Below are 19,853 nucleotides of genomic sequence, written 5' to 3'. Positions count from 1 at the left end.
CGTTGTAACATTTTCTAATGGTGTTATTTAATTTGAATAAGTCATGAACTATGTGCTTCCTCAGAATGTCTGACTGACACAAATCTATATTCATGGGTAAACCTACACACATTTTATATTTTAACAAATCTCTTGAAGATAGATAATATTTAAAAATCATTTCTTGTTGTGGTATTTAATAAATGCTTTCTTAATTATCCCCAGGCCAAAAAATATCTGAAGGTAGTTTACAACTAAAAAAATACCTCTCACCAGCCTAGACTATGCTTGTGGATTACACTTAAGTGAAACTGAAAACTACAAGTAACATTAGCTCTGTTTAGCTTGAATTAGTACATAAATGTATTAATCATTAATAACTTCCTCAATTATGACATGATTTTTGCAACCTCATTTTCCATTAACTTTTGTTAAATGACATTTCTGCATATATGATGTCATTGCTAAAACAGTTCAAGACCAAAAAAAAAGGATTTTCCAGCTGCTGTACTTTTGATGCATCTCCTTTTAATTGTATTTTAGTTTGTAAGCTAGTCAATTCAGTCAGCACTGTAGTCCTAGTCTTTCTTCCTCCACCCTGAAATAGAACTAAGTGCAGCGTAGAACAATTTTTCCTCATTTTAGGTTAGGTACCACTCTTGCCTCCATTAAGAAACTGGATCACAAAACCGCTCTATTTCTATGCGTTCTTTTATTAGCAGTGACTAGTTACATGGAATTCTCTGTTTGTGAAAGTAGTCTTTGAGGATTACAAAGTATACTTTAAGTTCTGAGGGAATCTTCCCATTGCTGTTGCTGAGAGAGGACATTACCAAGTGTATGTTACTTAGGTTGTATCTATATCTGTACTTAACCTTCTCAATCATATTTTTGAAAACTATGAGCTTAACACAGGAAATAATTATTACAATATTAGACATCAGTCATATTGTACTGTGAGTAGAAAGAATTTCATTAATATTATTTAAGCCTGTGACATGATACTTTTGGGAGCTTTTGATCTTTAACAAGTGATTGGCAGGGGGAATAGTGAATATTTATACACATATATATATATTTAACATGCATTTTCCCTTATGTTCTGTTAAATGGTGTTGATCAGACAGTGGGTCTTGATCTCTGAAAATGTAACTGCTGTTCTGGATGAATGCCAGTCCTTCCCATATACACAATGAAAGTCTTCATGCCATATCTGTCTCAGATACAGCAGTTCAAGTTTTGGTTACTGTAGCTGTATCAACGCTATCTGTTGTTGCTGTATCAACTACATTTAAATTCTATGTAGTTTAAATGTTAAACTTTGTGTCAGATGATGAATTGATGGCAAATATCTGAAAAACCTTTCTACTACTCAACTATGAAAAGGTTTGAATGTCATGTATATTGCGATATTTTCATTGTAGTACTGTTATCTTGGGAGTAATGCTTCAAAATAAGTGCTAATTATGTATTGTAGCATATCTATGCTTTTGCACCACTAAAGGTTTTAAAAATATTTAAAGTTACTTCTTTTAACCATTTTACATGGTTTTAACAGTCTTTTACTTTATTTCTTTTCCTTACCCACATCCAGCAATGCATCACAATTTAGTGCTTCCACTGAGTAAAGAAAAGGAAAACTTTGATTTTGGTCTGGCAGGAAGGATGTCAGGTCAATATTTTTACTTTTTCTGGTACCTAAGAAAATTAAAAACAAAGAATTTTTCCTTCTTTCTTTTTTGTTTTTAAAGAAATTGCAAGTTAAGGTTAGGTATTATAAAGTGTCAAATACGAATAACAGTTTTGTTAATATATATGCTAGAAGTCCACAGTGAGTACAGATTTAAAGAATTGCAGTGTATAGGTTAAACCAACACTTTATTTAAGCAGCTTCTTATGGCATTGTTTTGAACATCAGTCACACAATGATAAACCAAAGCAACTGGAATGGATTGTGGTTAATATTACTGTCAGCCTGACGAATGCTCCTGACAAATGCCAGGAGTGCACTGCCAGTCTGTTACCCTGCTTTGACTCGAGTGTTTATTTCTTAAGAGGTGACTATGGTTTGGAATAAGTATTACATATTATATTTATAGCTGCATATATTTTATTTATACAACAGGCACAGTTTCCCACCAGAATGTGTCCTATTTTCTGTGTTACTTATGTTACTCAAAAGCACATTTTTTTCCTTTTCTTTATTCAGTGGAAGCAATAAATTGTGTTGTGTTTCTGGACCTGGATAGAGAAAAAAACGAAGTAGTAAAAATAGGTGGAAAATCCTGAGATATCAAAGCATGATTTTATACTCTCAAAAGATTATTACAAGAACTTGCTGTAGCTTACTTGCGTAGCTGTTGATATTTTTTCTTTCATAAGGCACAAATTTCTGTAAGATCATAAACTGACACTATTAGAAGAAGAAAATTATACCATTATTAAGTCTTTTTTTGTCTTCAGTATCGCCACATGTGTACATAATAATATTTTTATTCTCATCTTTATCACTTCCATGCAATATTTGCTAAATCATCATCAATTTTATAGTGGCTGTTATGTATGTAATGACTTTTTTCCAGTCAAGTGTACAAAGGCAACAAATAGCTCCCACCTTCAGTAAAGTGAGGTCTTTAATTGGTATGTGGGAGCCATTGATATCAAATACACTTTGACAGAAGGGAAGTAATAGATTTTTTTACTATGACAAAGTAGACTAGTTTTGTTGTTCTAATGTAAACTTCACTGTTGACTGTTCTTCAGCATGCTAGCCTGAATTCTGTTGCAGAGTGCCCTTTTTGGAAGCACAAATTCACTGCACACATAACTTGTGTTGCATATTTTCTCCTGTGAGGAAACAGAGTGAGATGGGCATGAAATTTACTTTGTCATCTCTTGTTACCCCTTGGCAAAGACGTAGAAAGTAACAAATGTTTTGATGTGCACCTATTTTGCAAATTTTTTAAAGAAATATTTTTGTCTAGAGAGGCATTAAAACTTTTACAGACATTCAGACCAGTGCTTTTCATGTAGGAAATGAAAATTATGTTTTATGCAGCTCATGCTCCAACACAAAATCAATGCGGGTTACTACCAGTTAAAACTGATAAACTCACCAGAAGAACTCAGTGTCCTTCTAAGCATAAAGCATGTTCCAAAATTGGACACTAAAAGAAGGTGAGAGGAACAGTGTGAGAACTAACAATAGTGGGTGAAGTGGTGATGACTTATTTTGATAGGCAATTATATCTGGAATTTAGGCACTGAAACCTATGATGCTTCACACTGCTGGGCTCAGCATCTGCCCTGGTTGCCTTGTCACTGGTATTTCAGGCAGTAAATTTGTCATCTGTACCTGTGACAAAGGGTACCAGCATTCCAGACAGGATAATTGTGGAAGGAAGGTACAAATATTTTTCCTTTGAGGGCAGTTCATGTGAACCCCTGCTTAAAATAGGACAGTACAGGAAACAAGATATTTCAAACTTTGTATCAGAATCCCTGGCAGCTAGGAAAACGTCCAGTGTATTTTCTAGAATTTTGGATCACCTCAAGAAACAGTGGTAGAAGCATCAAGACCAGCCCCCATCTATGCTCAGCCTGAAGCAGTGATATCTGAAAAGGAGACAGATTTTTCATTATTCATTTGTTAGTCTGTTACGGATGTTGATATTTTTAGTATAAAGTATATTTATCAGATTCCCTTCATTACCAGATGACAAGCTATCATGCTTTCTTTGTGAAATGCAACTTGCTTCTTTGAGGAGAGGGACATCCTCTCTAAAATTGTATGCAGAATAGGGAACAGTTGAGAGAAATCATTGCAGAAACTGGTTTATCGCCTTGCTGTAGATGTACATGTGATCTCTATACCTGTTTGTGCAAAGGGGTTGACAGACCTAGACATTTGACACGATCATGTTAAAAGAAACTCTTAGGGGAAGGGAAGCATTCAAGCAAGAAGCAAAGCTCTGAGCAGTACCTTGATTTTTAGGGTTGCATGTGTTGGTACCATTTAGGAAACCATAAAAGAGTAAAATTTAACTGAGAGAACAAAGACCCTTTCTTCCTAATCTGTCCTCTTTGAATATGTAGAGAGAGCACTAAAAAGGTATGGGGGCGAGGAGGGGGATTGTGATTGTGATTAAGGTCCTTGCTTGTGATATGAGAACTCAAAAGTCAAGTCCCTCTTTGAAGAAAGCTGTGCAAGAGTGAAGTTCTCTTGTTCACATCCCAGGACAGTGCTATAATTTTAGGACTATTACGGACTTGCTTTGTTGGAACCAGAAAATCTATTGTGGAATTAGAAATCATATCAACTGAAGTGCTGAGTAGTCTGTTATATTTGCATGAAAAGTTTTGGTTTAATAACATACGTTTTTTCCATTTCTAAATGGAGAGAAAGTGATTTTGTGAATTTCATATGCCGGTAACCCTCAGACAGATTCTGTCAGGAACTTCTGTGAATGATAAAATTTGTCAATTATCCTTTCTGACAGCAAAGTCCATCTGTTGTATCATTTCCTTCAGCACATTGCAAAAATTAGGAGACAAAGCTTCAGATAGTCCCATGGGTCTGTGACTGCTCTTGTACAGTCGTCTGTTTTCTGGATCCCAAGGTTGTTTTTGCAGCACCGTGGTCAGGTGCCCACCCGTCTGCCAGGCTGGGCTTGCCTGGTTCAGCACCACGGACAGGGGCCTCCCTTGGCCAGTTGACGCCGTTTTGTTGAAAAGCAGGAACATCGCCACGGGGGAGACTGACTGACTTAAAGGAAGTAGTTATTGGATTGTCAAGCCCGACTTAGACATGATCCTTAGAGACACTAAACTGTTTGCTTCGTTTGAAACAATTCTAGCTCTTTTGGATTTTAGTATCGATCTCTGCTTTATACCCACTTGTTTCACTTCTAAAGACAGCTTTTTTGTGCTGGTATGTTGGTTTGAGCGTCATGCTGCATCTAGCTCAGACCCTTTTTCAGAATAAGTGTGTGATTTCTATGTATGGTTATCTGCCTGTTCCTCCACAACTCTTACAGAGACCTGCTGAGACTGAAACTTCACCCAAATACATCTCTGAGACGCTTTATCAAAACATACTTTCTGAAATCCTATTCAGTCTAGATGGGATTTTTAAAATATTGTGGGAACCTTCTATTGTTCTATTACAGTGTCATAACCATCCTTTTATATCTTTGTCTTTTTTTTCCTTGGCATTAGTTGGTTCTTCTCTGTGTCAAACCATTTCCTCTAAAGAACATGTAAGTGGATGATTGAGTGCATCTCGCTACCACTCTTACTTCCTCTTCCCTGTTCTCTTCTTTTCCCACCAGAGACTTATTTTTTGAAGTCACAAGAAGCATACCCTTTGCACTTCAGATGCATATAGCAGTTTCTAGGATTGCTTAATTATTTTCCTTTTCCTTTTTTTTTTTTTTTTTTTTTAGGTATTAGAGCAAAAGCCATGTTTACAGGATCAATAAGAATAACTCTGGAGCCTAATAATCTTAATCTCCTCCTGCCTCAAGGAGGAGTATTGTTTGGAATGCAGAAATACTTGAAGACAAGAAAAACAATAACTCAGAATTAACAATGAATGTTCAAAATTATATTCTTAGTTTGTATCTGATGTGTCCATCCTGCTCTCTTTTCAATTTTAGGTGCCCAGAACATATGTCATCTTATAATTGGAAATGAACTGAGAGAGGTTCATGACCTTTTAAATGATCACAAGAAACCATGGGGCACGTCTGCTCATAAAATGTACTAGCAATCAAAATTAAGTCATTTCACACACATGTCTTGGGCCATAGAAATTTTAAATGTGTGTTTTCTGTCTTCCTAATGTAAAGTGAATGTTATTCTCTTGGTACAGTCTCTCTTGCTTTTTATATTCATACATTTGAACTCCAGCAGATTATGAGCTGCTACAGCACATGTATGTGTAATTCAGATTTCTGAACAAGCATGGTGGTGGCTAATTTGAAAATTGCTCTCATGCTGGAAATGAGGATGGGATTTATCTCACCCAACGGGAGCTGTCTAAAACTGAGTTGATCAAACTCCTAGGAGCAGGAAGTCTGTTTGGGTCAAAGGACAATCCAGGTACAAAAATAATGCTCAGAGAAAATAAGAGCATACTAAAATAATAATGATTATAATCTTTGTTGAATAGTCTAATAAGATTAAGAAAAAATAATTTACATATAATATGAGCCACTCACTTGAAACTGCCTCAGTGTCAGAAACACAAGGTTAATTTCCAAAGTGGGGTGGTCACTGGCATTCCAAAGGTCTTTTCTGTACTTTATACTGTTCAGTATATATGGTAATCTGAAAAAGAAGATGAAAAGGAAGTTGATAAAACTTTCTGACAATACTAATCTGATGATGCTATTGAAGACGATGGCTGACTAATCAGAAGACCTTATGAAATAGGTAATAAAATGATGGATGAATTAACCTTAGATAGGAGCGAAACAATGCATGTGTGAAAAAATATACATTGATGGGGTCTTAGCTGACTATTTATATTCAGGATTGATATAATCTGATTGTAATATGTATGGAACGGTACAGAGTACAGTAAAAAACTCTTTATACTTTCCCGCGTACATCTTTGTAGCCTGCTGCTCCTCTTTTTGTAGGGCTTGGTGCTTACACATAATACACAAAATGTATATTTTGTGTGCCCTGGCAGTGTTTAATGTGCAGAAGATGCAGGTTTGTGTCAGCTTTAGCCTGAGGTCCTGTGCCGTTAGTACAAGCCAAAAGGATTATGTTTTTAGTCCTGATTGTCTTGTATAGATCTGGTTATAATGGCTGCAGTTTTCTGTGACAGTGGCTTGTGTTATGTGTTGCCAGAGGAGCATGGTCTGTGAAGGGAAGGCAGAGAGAGAATGTTTTCATCTCCTGCTATGATTCAAGTGCATGTGGCTTCTCACAGAATCCTATTTCTCGAAATCCATAAAAGGATTTTCTTTTTTGTTTGTTTGTTTGTTTTGTTTTAAACAAGTGAATGATGATGCAGGGATTTCTTTCACTTGACAGATTATGTCATGGATAGTATATGCAAACGGTTGCTTTTGGCTGTCAGGGTTATTTTCTAAGTAAGGCAACTACAATGACATACCCTCCTCACTGCCTGCAAGCAGCTTGATTTCTCCTCGTGATTCCCGAGGACATGAAACTTCCTTTCTCCCTGACTTTTTGGAACTGTACAACGCATAACAGCTCTCTTCAGTTTGCCTTTCTGGTACTATTAAGGTGTACTAATACCGCAAATAAACTGTGTGTGACACATGCAGTTGTGCTGAAGAAATTATTAAACCTTATGTAAAAGTGTATGTGTGCTTAATTATTTTGCAAGCTTGCAGTTCAGCAGTGCATTGTTTTGGAAGCTGCTGCAGGTGGTTGTAATAGCATTTGATACTATTGTTAGTAATATGTAGGTGTGGAGATTTTTCCTTTAAATTCAAATTCTCCCACGATTTTAGTTGACATGAGGTGTATCCTGTCACTAATATATTGCTAAAATGTTGCTAATATTGCTAAACATAGTTTTTCTTCATTTTTTATGCTTAAGATTAGTTTATGATCCATTTTTGAACTGTGGACTTCAGGAATCTTCAGTGTTTTGTACTATTAAATCTTATTTATATTGACATTTTCAGACACTCTAGTTACTAGACCACCTTTGGATCAGTTTTTCCTGACTGTTCTTGTTGTCTCAAAGGAATGTGTGAGCTCTTAAAACATCATAATAATAAACCATATGTACAAATATGTTTAATTTAATTTGCATGCATGCAACTATTATCTGCTTTTATTCTAGCCTTTTCTTGAATTCTCAGTTTCCCTAGAATAGAAAATTGAGCTCTTAAAAATTTTTTATAACATAATGTGATCTGTTAAATTTCATGACATGATTTCTGGTAAATAGGGTCTTTTCAAAGAAAGCTTGTAAGGACTGACAGCTGTTTAAAGGAGCATGTTTACATAAAAAAGCTCAGTGGTTTTAGTATGTATAGATTATATTAAATTTATTTTAGGAAACATTGAGATAAGAGGATTACAGAATTTCATCCCATATGCAGTGCATCAGGAAATACCCAGGGATCCTACGTTTGATAAAAATGCTGATCACAGTCAGCTGGTTATACTTGCCACTTAGTTAAAGGAGCTGCTGGGAAATAGTTGTCTGCACCCTAGGCTGTGCATGTAAGTATTAAATGAGGTGACTGGTAGCCATTTATCTGTGTTTCTTCACTAGTGTAAATAGAAAGATATATCTAAGCGAGAAATCATTTGCATGTAAAAGTAACTGCATTTGTTGTACTGGAGTGCTCTTGGCTGGCTTTTGTTATATCATGTGCACCAGCCCGTATATGCGGGAAGATGCTGAATTGGTTAATATGAAGTCGTAAGCGAGGAGCCAGTTCAGAAGCTCATCTAGCACAACATCTTGCGTCTGTGAACAGCCAGTAGCAGGAGCTTAGCGAAAAAGAGAAGAAAAAGGGCATGTAAAGCATCATCCTTCCCTTCAGATAACCTTCTAGGTTTGGCAATCAGAAGTTTAGCTACTTTGTGAACTGTAGAAATAATGCAGACAGCCCTGCTTAGTGGCCACTGAGGGACTGGTGGTCTAGTTGTCTTTTTTTTCTTTTTAAACCTAATTATATTTGTTCTGCATTGCTCCCTGAAGCAATGAATCTAGCGACTTAATGATATGAGAAAGTATCCTTTGCTTTGCTTTGTAACTAGGGTAATTATGGCTTTGTTTGTTTGTTTTCTGCAGACCATATGAAGTCTTGCTTGCTTGCAACTCTTATCTATATTTGAAGATTATTTTAGTTTTAGGTTGACATAGAAAGAACAGAAAGTATTCTTCAGAACTTGCTTTACATTATTGTCCCCTTTGTTTCCCTTCTCTCTACAAATTTTCAAGTATTTTAATTATTTTGAGATACCTATGTTCAGAATAATGGATTAGAATTATAACTACGAGCATAATGACATGCCAGTTCTAAAAGGGAAGAAGCTTAACTAGATGGAACATTAACAAATATCCAGAGGATGTCTACACAGCAAATTCACCAGAGATGTGTGTTGACTTTAGTGATTGGAAAAGAAGGCAGCACAGCTATATGAATTTTTCTGATTTCATATCTTGATGTCAGAATTGGTAGGGTACACTCACTAATATTCGTAATTATTGCACAGTTTCAACGTTGCATATACAAAAATATATGACCATAGGGTTCCTTATTTCACTAAGAAACAACATGAAATTCAAGCAGCTGCTTGTGTTGAAGTTCTCAAAAACTGAGTGTTTAATTGACTAAAATATGATTACAAATAAATAATAATTGTAAGAATTACAATTAATAGTAAAAAATAGTAAATCAGTTTAGAATTGGAGCAGAAATTATTGTGTATCAGATAAATGCTCAATGGGGAAGAATTACCCAATTCTGTCAAGTTCTGTCCCTTTGGCTTCAGCCAAATTTGGACATCTGAATTCATAGTTCCCCGCTCCTAGCCTAGTCTTTGATGCAGGATTTGGACATCTGCTGTGAAAGCAGAGCTTTTGGGAATGAATTGGTAAGGATTGTTTTTCTCCTTAGAAGATTGTTTCAATTTTTTAAATCTTTCCTGGAGCAGCTCAAGGACCAGTTTAGTTGATCAATGAGGGCGGTTCAAACAGTTCAGCAGATAGCTGTGGTTTTTGTTTTCTTTGGTATACGGTTCTCTAAAGAATTTGAGTTAGATATAGATTAAAGGTAAGATGCCCTTTAAAGAAGATGGGGGAGTTGCAGGACCTAATTTTTAAGCAAGCAGTACTCAGTTGTTTGAGGGGAAGAATGGTGAGTTTTAGCAGTGAGTGAGAAAAGGTTCAGCGGGGGGTATGGCATTTTGGCTGTTCTCAAACGCAAGAATGGCAGATGAAGGAGTAGTGATGTACATTATATGAGTTTATTCCCAGATATTTCCCAGTTGACCTAAGTTCATAAAGTTTGGGTATAATTAAATCCTTGCATCTTGTCTTTATATCTCTGTCTGGGAAAAAGAAGTTTTACTCAGATGAACAGGAAGTCCCACTGACAATATTACAAGTATTAGCTAATTCTGGGAATTAATTACATGTTGGTAATACACAAAGAAGCTGAACAATCGATCCTCTAAAAATGTGGTTGTGGTTAGACTGCAGCAGTGTATACAGCACTCGGCATATTTGCGAGAGTGAGAAGACTGGCACTGGAACACTGAGCACATTTCAGATATCTGAATACATTGATAAGTGGGCAGGGTACAGAGAAATCTTAAGGCTGTAAGAAATGCCTTAAAATGGAAGACCTGAAGAGTTCAATTTTTTTTGTTCATTTCAAAAGCCTCTTTATAGTCTCTCTGTATCTTTATATACAGGAAATACTGGGTAAAGCACAGACTCTGTGATATGTCAGAGAGAAGCGTAATAAGATTTCTCTGGTAACACACCAGTAAATTCATAGCCGAACTGAAGTGCATGGTTTTTAGAATGAGGATCACAATTACCAGTAGAAAAAGCTTCCAAGAAAAACAGCAGATTGCCTATGTACTCAAGAGTCAGATGCCTTTCTGGAAAGCAGGTTGGCCACATACAGCTCATGCTATAATCAAGTATAAACAGTTGGGCTCAAAATCAGGTAATGGAAAGGCATTTAATGTCTTGTCATACAAACACAAGGCTAGATGAGATGACCTAATGGTCCCCCTGGTCCTTTAAGCCCAATGAATATATGAAAAATATCAGTAATGAAAACCAGATAGTAATCTTGAAAATAAAACGTATGAAAAACAAACATCATACTTGGCAAGAATGCTACAAAACATAATTCAATGATACAGACAATTGTATTCACAGGAATCCAAATACCTGGTAGGATGTGGATAAGAAAACAGTATAAGAAATCACAAGGAAAAGCATTTTTTCTCTTTTTTTCCCGTTTTTTTCTTTTTGTCTTTTTTTTCTTTTATTTTCTTTCTTTCCTTTTTTATTTTTTTGTCATGGTGTAGAAGTTTTGAAGTACAAATTTCAAAGAATAACATTTTCATTAATTTTTAAATCTTTCTGTTTGCACTGGTCAGCATGGACTTAGTTTCTGGAGCTGCCTACTTTTCAGAACTCACAGGTGCTTGCACAGATCTCCTGATTTCACGTACTAATTGTTAAGATTGCCCTCTTCAACAAAAGAGGTAACAGTTAACAGTGAAGACAAAACTATGGTATCTTGGCTACTTATTGTTTGCAGTAATTAAATGCAACTTACTGCCATAGTACTCCAGTCTTTCATGGATTTTGAATATTAGAATGAGTTAAAAACTCTTCCCAGTATTACGATGGATAGGACCCAGTAAAAGTGGCAATGTTTGTTTTGGTAACAGAAGCCTGTGTAAAAGCCAAAACCAAAAGGCAGCACAGGCAAGAACAGGGTACGTCTGTTTATTTGGACTAACGCTATTTAAAAAATGAGAATGCATTAGATAGGAATAAAAAGCACCTCTTTTTCTTCTTAAATATGTAACTATAAATAGATGCATCATAATTCTTTCTTTGTAAGACTTCGGTCTGCTTATGTTAGGTCATTAGCAATTTTCCAAAATGTATGTGTTCTTCAACATGAGCAACAGAATCCAGGAGAGATTCTACCCTATGTGGAGGAGCAGTGATCATTCTGCTTTCTTCTGTTGGGTGCAGCAGGGCCTCTTCTGAAAATGGAAGCAAGATGGGCCACAGTTCCAATGTCTGCCACAGAGTAAGATTAAGAACCAACAAATATAGCTGTACACCATAGTGTCTGGACATATTTAACAGCAGTAGATGGTAAAAGTCAGTGTGTTTTCTCAGTTATTTTTCAGCAAACCATTTTTCTTTGTTGTGTCTCAAAGCAAGCAAGCAAACTTGGTCCAAAGACTGAGATTTGCTATATTCAGTTCTTAGTAAAAATGTGAGGTTAATTGATTTTGAGTTATTCCTAGGTTTGAGAGCACCTGAAAAATTAATATCAAATGAGTTTGTTGGTTTTTTTAGAATAGCTTATAACTATAGTATTTGTAGCACATGTTGTTTTAACAACCACTTTGGGTCAAAAACCAGGTGATCATGCCTTTGGAGAAGAGAAAACAAAAACTTCCTTACCCCAATTCTTCCTTTGGTTTGGAACCTTTTTTGAATGAACTCTGGCTTGAAAACCGTATGCATTATTCATTTTTCAATACAGTTTGAAAACTTAGCAGCCATAAGTGTTATCTTTTTTTTATCTGGACTCCTGTAATCTCATCCATTGTTTTTGCTTGTTGGAATTTTTCTATCTCTACTTTTCTTTTTTTCCCCCCATCTAAATAAGTATTTTTAAATTGGTGAATTAATATCTAATTTTCCTCTCTGAAAAGAGATACTGCAGATAAAATATATTCTGGAATTTCTGAATATGAAAACTTCTCAGCTTGTTCTTCCTTAGTGGTCTGTAGTCATAAGGAAACGATGTTGAGTCGTGTAAATTTGTGGTCTCACAGCTACATCCAGCATAGCTTAGTTTGGAGTTACTCTTTTTCCCCTGACATTTACCCACTGGGGAGGGAATCCAGTATGTAATCATGATTCTCTGTTAATTTTGAAATATGAAATAATTACAAAATTTGTATACTAAATTAAAAGTCAGAGGGTATTTGAATATTCCTTGTATGTGCTTTATTCTGTAGCTTAAGCTTAGTTAACTGTTCATAGTGCAGTGTAACCCACTAGAATCACCTCATCCTTAGAAGCAGTTGTCAGAAAAATATGGGCCTGCCTGGTAGAATGTATTAGCCCAATACATTGTCTCCATTTTATTATGAAGCTGCTGGGGAAGCTGTGATATACAGCACTGTCATTACAGATCTATTGTTAGAAGGGTTCTACAGTCTTCTGTGCGCTGCCATTAATTTATAGCAGTAAACAATATGTAGCCCTCCAACTGCAGCAAAGCAGAATCTTTTAATGAGGTGGATGTTATTACCACAATAAATCAGTGCATTCGTGTAATGTATAATTCAATGTGTGTATTCCCACTGTAACTTCTCTGAGTAAGCTGATAGTGTATCATTGTCAGTGCACAGCTCCATGGTTCTTTTTTTTTCCCTAAGCTTTCTTTCATTTGGGGACTTTTTTTATTTGCTTGCAAATAAATGTGACATGTCTTGATAGTTGTCCTGTTGCAGGCTTCAGAAACCAACTGTAACAATAACAGCCAAAATCAATACTGTGGGTTCTGGCTATATGGATCTCTGCATGATACCTTTTTTTTTTTTTTTTTTTAAATAGAATGAAATCAATTCTAATTGGGTTTAGCTTTATATTCAAGGAATGTAATTCTATAACTATTGATTTGGGCTATACTCATTTGGAGAGTAATAAAAATAGGGGCAGATAAAGAGAATACATAAAATGTTACAGAACCATACAGCACAACACTGGTTCTATTTTAATTTATATAATTTGTCTACCAATGACCTTCTTTCTTCTTTTTTCCCCCAAGCGTAGCTGAGTCTTTAGGGAAAATCAGTACAGATGGAGATTCCAAAATGGTTCTTGCAACAAAGAGACTTCTTGGAGTCAGTTTCATTCTTCCCTGGAATAAATTTGCTAAATCAGATAAAAATCCTTTTATACAAGGACCACTTCTTTTAAAGGGTTGTATTTCAAATTAGCGAACTGCAAAAATAGTAATTAACCTAAGATGTTTTCTTTATCCTACTGCAACGTGAAAGCCCCTTTAAGTAAAAAATGTAAGATTAGACCTTAGGTCATTCATAGATCTAATCTATGCTAGAAGAGAAAATACTTTGAAGCTTGTATGCCAAATTTCACGTGAGCTGCAAAGAAGCAGTTATTTGAATAATAATAATCTGAATAGGAGACATAGTTTTTCTCTTGAACTATGCTTGAATTAATGACTAAGTTACTGAAACTTTTGTTCAAGGACTTTAAAAAAAAGTTTTTCCTTACTTTGTAGTGTATTTTTAAGTATATTTATTCTTGCAGAAGAGAAAGGAGAAAATGGTTTTGCATGTTTATTCTTCAGTTATACTTGAATGCATCCCTTGTCTGTATACAAAATTGTATTGCATGTATGTTTTGCACATACATACAAAGACATTTTAGACCTCTTACAGCATTTTACATGTGGAACAGCTAAATTCACTTTTGGGTTTCTCAGTGATTTATGTGTTGTATACTCATTTTTCCAAATCCTTTATGTAAAAGTCTGCTGAAGAAATACACAGATATCGATAACAAAATATTGTATTTCTTACATTTAAATAAATCCCTGGGTATTTATGTCCTAGGTAAGTGCTGAACAAAGAATAACAATGTTGGTGAGAATGTGATAGACTTTTTTAGTCATACATATGTTATTTGTTTCTTTTATATCAATGTTTTTATATAGAAATTCTGCTATTTTATTTGTCTATATCAAAGTTTCAAGCCTTATCCGTTAAGTAAAACTTGTCTTGGGATGGTAAATGGAAAGCATAGAAACAAGAGTAGTAATATCAAAATTCCAAGTGCAGTGTTAATATTCTTCCACCCTATCAGTCACTATCTTTCCCCTCAGAATATCCAAAGGTGTTTCTCGTTGTTCCTTACCATTTGCTTAATAGTGTATTCAACGTGCACACGTATCCACAGGCACACAAGTTAACAACTCTTTGTCCAAGAAGACAAAGACTGTGAAGCAGTTTTTTAGACATTAACTTGAATCAGGAGTAAACAGAAATGAAGCCTGTACGAATGCAGCAGAGACTTTTTTCCAACCAGCCATGTGTGTGTGCAGGGAATCCTGGATTGAAATACACAGATCTGTTCTGCTGCTTAGAGAATCCAGCATCTGCTTTTGCAAAATGCCAAACCCAGTCTTCTCCATGCATGACGATCATTCTGGTTACCAAAAAGCACAAGGGGAGTGTGATGTGATAATAGGTCATGCTCTCTTCATTTACTTAATATATTTATTTTTACAAATCTTGTAGCCTATTGGAGCTTTGAACCCAAAGAGAGCAGCGTTCTTTGCCGAGAGATATGAATCATGGGAAGATGATCAGGTTCCAAAATTTCACTATGGCACACATTATTCAACCGCAAGTTTTGCACTCACATGGTTATTAAGAATTGTAAGTATATCTTTTAAAAATGCTTTTCCTTTAAATGGTAATGAAAGCAACAGATGGCTAGGAATGAATAAACTAAAACTCACTGGCATAGAAGAGTACTGAAATTTTCTAGTAATTGTTATCAGTAGCATAAGATAAATGTATTCCGAAGTTTGAGCAGACGGTTTTAATTTTTATGGTACAGCTTTTTCAAATCAGTAAATCTTCTTCTTCTTAAAAATTGCTTTTAGTGTACATTCTTATACTACTTCGAACATGGTTAACTTTCCTTCCTTGCATATTTTCTGGCTGGACCACATACTGAACATTTGTGGTTCTTGCTGAATGGATTTAATTTTCACCTCCTAATGAGTGTAAATGAGTTGGTTTCTGGTGATCATGAATTTCTGTGATGTAAATAATTAATTTTTAAAAATCTGCTGCGGTTTATATGGAAGTAACTTTTGAGATGCTACATATTGATAATATATTGGTTAAACAATGCATTTTTCTATAAAATTGAAAGGCGATTTATCTCCTAGAGAGTAATTTCTTTGGGAAAGCCTTAGCAGCACTCATTAATTAAAGCTTGTTAGAATGTACAAGCATACATAAATCCTTGAAGTAATTTATAGCGCTTAGCTAATTTCAAGCAATTATCCACTAATATGTGCTTAAGTGTTCTTTAACTAAGAGGAGGCTTTTAAATCTTTCAAACATTTCCCTTTTCTAAATCATAAATTACATATTAAACAATAACAATCATAAAGCTATCGGTATTGAATGCTACCCTTTATATTAATAGATTACTTTGAACAAAATAAAATGCATGTGTTATTTTTGTTATATGCTAGTTTAAAAAATATCTAAGGTAACAATACTGAGCTTTTTCAGGTTTCCAAGAGCAGTTTGTTTCACAACTGACTGTAGCTTCTCCTTCAGCCTGTAAATATTTTCTTTCTTTTTTATTTGCTTTTCTTTATCTGAACATATATGCATGGAGTAGGAATAAAAAGCATTTATTGAACAAATAAGCATCAGTTTGTATTTCTTATTCTTGGATAATAGAATTAATCCTTTGCAATTAATTATGTGTCTGCCAGAAGAATAGCATCATTAATAATCAAGCCCCAAAAGAATAATAAATCCCTTTTTTCCCTGAAATTCTTAAAGAAATACATTGCTGTTTTTAATTAATCTTTTTTTATATTTAGGAACCCTTTACAACACTCTTCCTAAATCTACAAGGTGGGAAGTTTGATCATGCAGATAGAACTTTTTCATCTATTTCAAGAGCATGGCGCAATAGTCAGCGTGACACTTCTGATATCAAGGTAAAAACTTCCCTGAAAGGTGTTAACATATTTCATACTGCATCTGCCTTTATTGTAGCTGTGATCATAGGACCACAGGTTATGGAAAAGGGAAAGACGACGATTGGGAGCAATCCTACCAATTGGGAAAAGATGCAAGGGAGATGACGCATGGTTTTACTTCTGTTAGAATATTTCACTGAATCCTTTTGTAAAAATTTAGCAAACATTTTTAGCCCTGAGACTGAAATAAGGCAAAATTGGCCTTTGTGCTACAGATACATGTTCCACTGTCTTTTTGTTCCTCTGCACAGGTGGTATGCCTTTGAAAAGTCAGTAGAAACTGGTACAGATTTTTAACCATGAAGTCTGATAAATACTCTGATCATGCTTCTGCCCACTCAGATAAGAATGTTGCAGTTAATATTCATATTGCTTTATGTAATTTTGGCTCTAGGCATCCAACCTCATTTTTTGGCAACTTCTGCAGTGGCCTATTTCCTGGTTTGACTATAACAAACAGGAGGAAGAGGCTGTGCTAATTTAGGTGCAGAAGGGGCAAAAACTAGTCTAATGATGAGGAATAAGTAGATAGGTGATAAAGAGCTGAGAGGGACATCTGGAAGCAGTCTCCAGAAAGACTGAATACTGGGTAGAGAAACAAAGGGCTACAGAAAGCCAGCGTCTGAGGATACTAAGATGAAACATAGAATTTAGTATGATATTGAACCTGTCCTAACAGGGGCACTGGGCCTGTGAACTGGCGAGTGAACAAGAAGTAGGTGGGAATAGAAGACAAATTAATCTGGTAATTAGTCCTTGTATAGAAAGAGACCTTGAATTAAGAGGGTCAAGAAGCTAAGGCAGGAGCACAGAAATTTCAAGGGCAGAGGTTTAGGTAGGTAGTCATTGAAGGAAAGAATGAGGTAAACAAACAGAATCTGGGATCTGAGGAATATTTTGAACTGGGGAGAAGAACAAAGGAGACAATGGTGCTGGCAGTGCTGGGAAGGCTTTGTTGACCTCAAATCCAAGAAGGAAGAGTAATATCAGAATTGTTTTCTTAATGGAAGAAAGCATGGGAAAGTAATAAGAAGAAAATCTGAGCCTAATCAAGGATGTCATGCAGCTAGCAAGAGACATAAGTAACATGAAGTCATTCTATAACTATACTCTTAGTGAGGAGACAATTAAGGAAAGGGTTGATCTACAGATTAATGGAATGAGAAAACTGTCAACTGCTAGTGCTGAAAAAGTAATGCCTGTCTTGCATCTATGAGTCCCCACCAAAAGAACTGATGGAAATCAGTGACTAGTGGGATTAATACCACTTCGAAAAAAGATACAATGTCTATATCAAATTGGGAAAGAACAGTTTAGAAAATACAAACACATTAGATTTTTTCAAATTGAGTGGTCATTATGAGCTTCATTCTTTTGTACCTACAAGACTGGCAGGCAAAATTTCAGAGTGCTTTTTTTTTTTTTTTTTTTTTTTTTTTGAGAAATGGAAGAGGAGAAAGGGAACAGTTGTGGACAGATGAAGTATTTAGTTTTTAAAAAGGAAGGGGAAAAAAACAGCCAAGAAATTATGAGGTGAGTTTAACTACAATTCACAGAAAAATACTTAACACAATAATCAAAACTATGTTTAAGTACCAGGAAGGTCATAAGGAGACAAGCAAGTGAAACACATATTTATCAAGAAGAAATTGAGATTATTTCAAAACAATCACAGTTTCTGATGAGCAAAGGTAACAGACCTTATAAACAGAGAATAAGCAGATGATGATCTTAGTTTTTGACATTGTCTCATGAGTGAGCTGGGAAAACTTGGTCTAAAAGGATCCACTCTATTTGGAAAATAGTTCATTATTAAAATTGAAAGATGTATTGAGTAGAATTCTTCATGGTAACAGGTCAGGCCTCAGTTTCCATTGACATTGGATTGGAAGGCACTGGAAGTATAGTGGAATTGGAAGCACTTCTTGCAGAAGGGAAAAAGGGTTTGAGACAAATGTTAGATGAAGTTTATTAGGGAAAAGCAAGAATTGTAATTTTCATGCAGATTCTCATACAGTTAAGTACAAATATAACACAAGGAACAATCTGCTGTGCAAAAAAAAAGATGTAGCATTGTAGCACATCACCAGTGCATGTGAATTAACAATATTGTGGTATAACAAAAGGTGAGTAATGTTTAGTAAAAGATACATCAACAGGACATAGTATAACTTTCAAGATGTGTGAAATAAATCTTCAGCTTTGCCCAGCTTGGAAAAGGTCTTAGCTGGGGTATTATATCCATAGTTATGGCCTCGTTAGAGAGAATTCACACTGGAACAATGATAACAATGCAAGGTCTTGAAAATAAAATGCAACGAAAGATTAAATAGCTATGTCTGTTTTTCTTGTAAAGAAGAGAAGATTGAGTCTTAAGAGTCTCCTATTATGTAGGGACTGTTGCAAGAAAGAAAGGAAAAATGTCTGCTGCCCATGCTGGATACAATAAGAATTAATGGACTTAAATATCAGGGAGATTTCGATTAGATGTGAAAGTAACCTTTCTAACAGAACAAATAAAAACGATGAATGCTTTCCTGGCAATTAGTGTAGTGAGGGTTTTTCAAAAATGCTTAGATAGCTTTTGGAAACAATGTATGTGCAAGTTGGTACTGCCTTTAGAGGCAACCCTACTGTTATGATTGGCCTCTTGAAGTTGCTTGCAGCTTTCTGAGTCTGTGAATTGCCATGGATTACATTATACTGCTGAGAAGCGACTGAGTGAGTATTAAGATTGACTAGATGCGTCTGTTCGTGAGACTGCATGAGGAGCCAGGAAGGGGGATGAATAGGATTTCCATAGGACTTTTGAAAGAATTAGGGAAGAAAAGGTTTGAAAATGCACAGAACCATGCTTGTTGGAAATACCTCTATCCCCAATATTTCATTATGTCTGTGGAAACCAAGTTTCCTGATACTCAATATTCTGCTCTACCTTGCAAGTGTTTGTGAAATGCATGGCCAGAGTGTCCCATATGCCTCTAGAAGTTTTCGACATGCAGAATTGCAATTTATGTTAGCTTACTAGTGCTTGAATGTGTTTAGTTGACACATGCATCAAAGAATAAAGTAGATTATGTGCTCCTGTAGTTAATGGTAACATTATAGTGTATGCATGCTTGTAAATAGAATTATTTACTGACTAATTAAGAAAATTAAGTTGGATGTTGCTGTCATGATGAAATTAATGACAGCAGTCTTACTTAAATGGTATGTTTTGTGTTACTGTTTTCATATGTCACAAATATGTGCAATTGAAGCAGTAACTTCCATGGGAGACAATCCATGGCTGTCTAGAATGCTTTCTTTACCCATCTTGCACAATGTTAT

At 35.4% G+C, this 19,853-nt stretch overlaps 1 protein-coding gene across 3 annotated transcripts in view; it reads left to right on the top strand.

Annotated features, from left to right (window-relative positions):
- The window catches only part of LRBA (LPS responsive beige-like anchor protein), a gene marked incomplete at its 3' end in the record, with an annotated part of 428,602 nt that overhangs the window by 297,349 nt on the left and 111,400 nt on the right, over positions 1–19,853 (top strand). For all 3 annotated transcript variants that reach the window (XM_081999652.1, XM_081999651.1, XM_081999650.1), the window contains 2 exons: positions 15,028–15,168; positions 16,362–16,481. In XM_081999652.1, coding sequence (XP_081855778.1) covers positions 15,028–15,168; positions 16,362–16,481 — 261 coding nt within the window. The remainder of the gene's footprint in view (positions 1–15,027; positions 15,169–16,361; positions 16,482–19,853) is intronic.

The sequence above is a fragment of the Phaethon aethereus genome, assembly GCF_964289735.1.
Source record: "Phaethon aethereus genome assembly, chromosome: 4".
Lineage (NCBI taxonomy): Eukaryota > Metazoa > Chordata > Aves > Phaethontiformes > Phaethontidae > Phaethon > Phaethon aethereus.
Note: the sequence above shows the minus strand (reverse complement) of the source record. Positions and strands in the feature narration are given on the sequence as shown.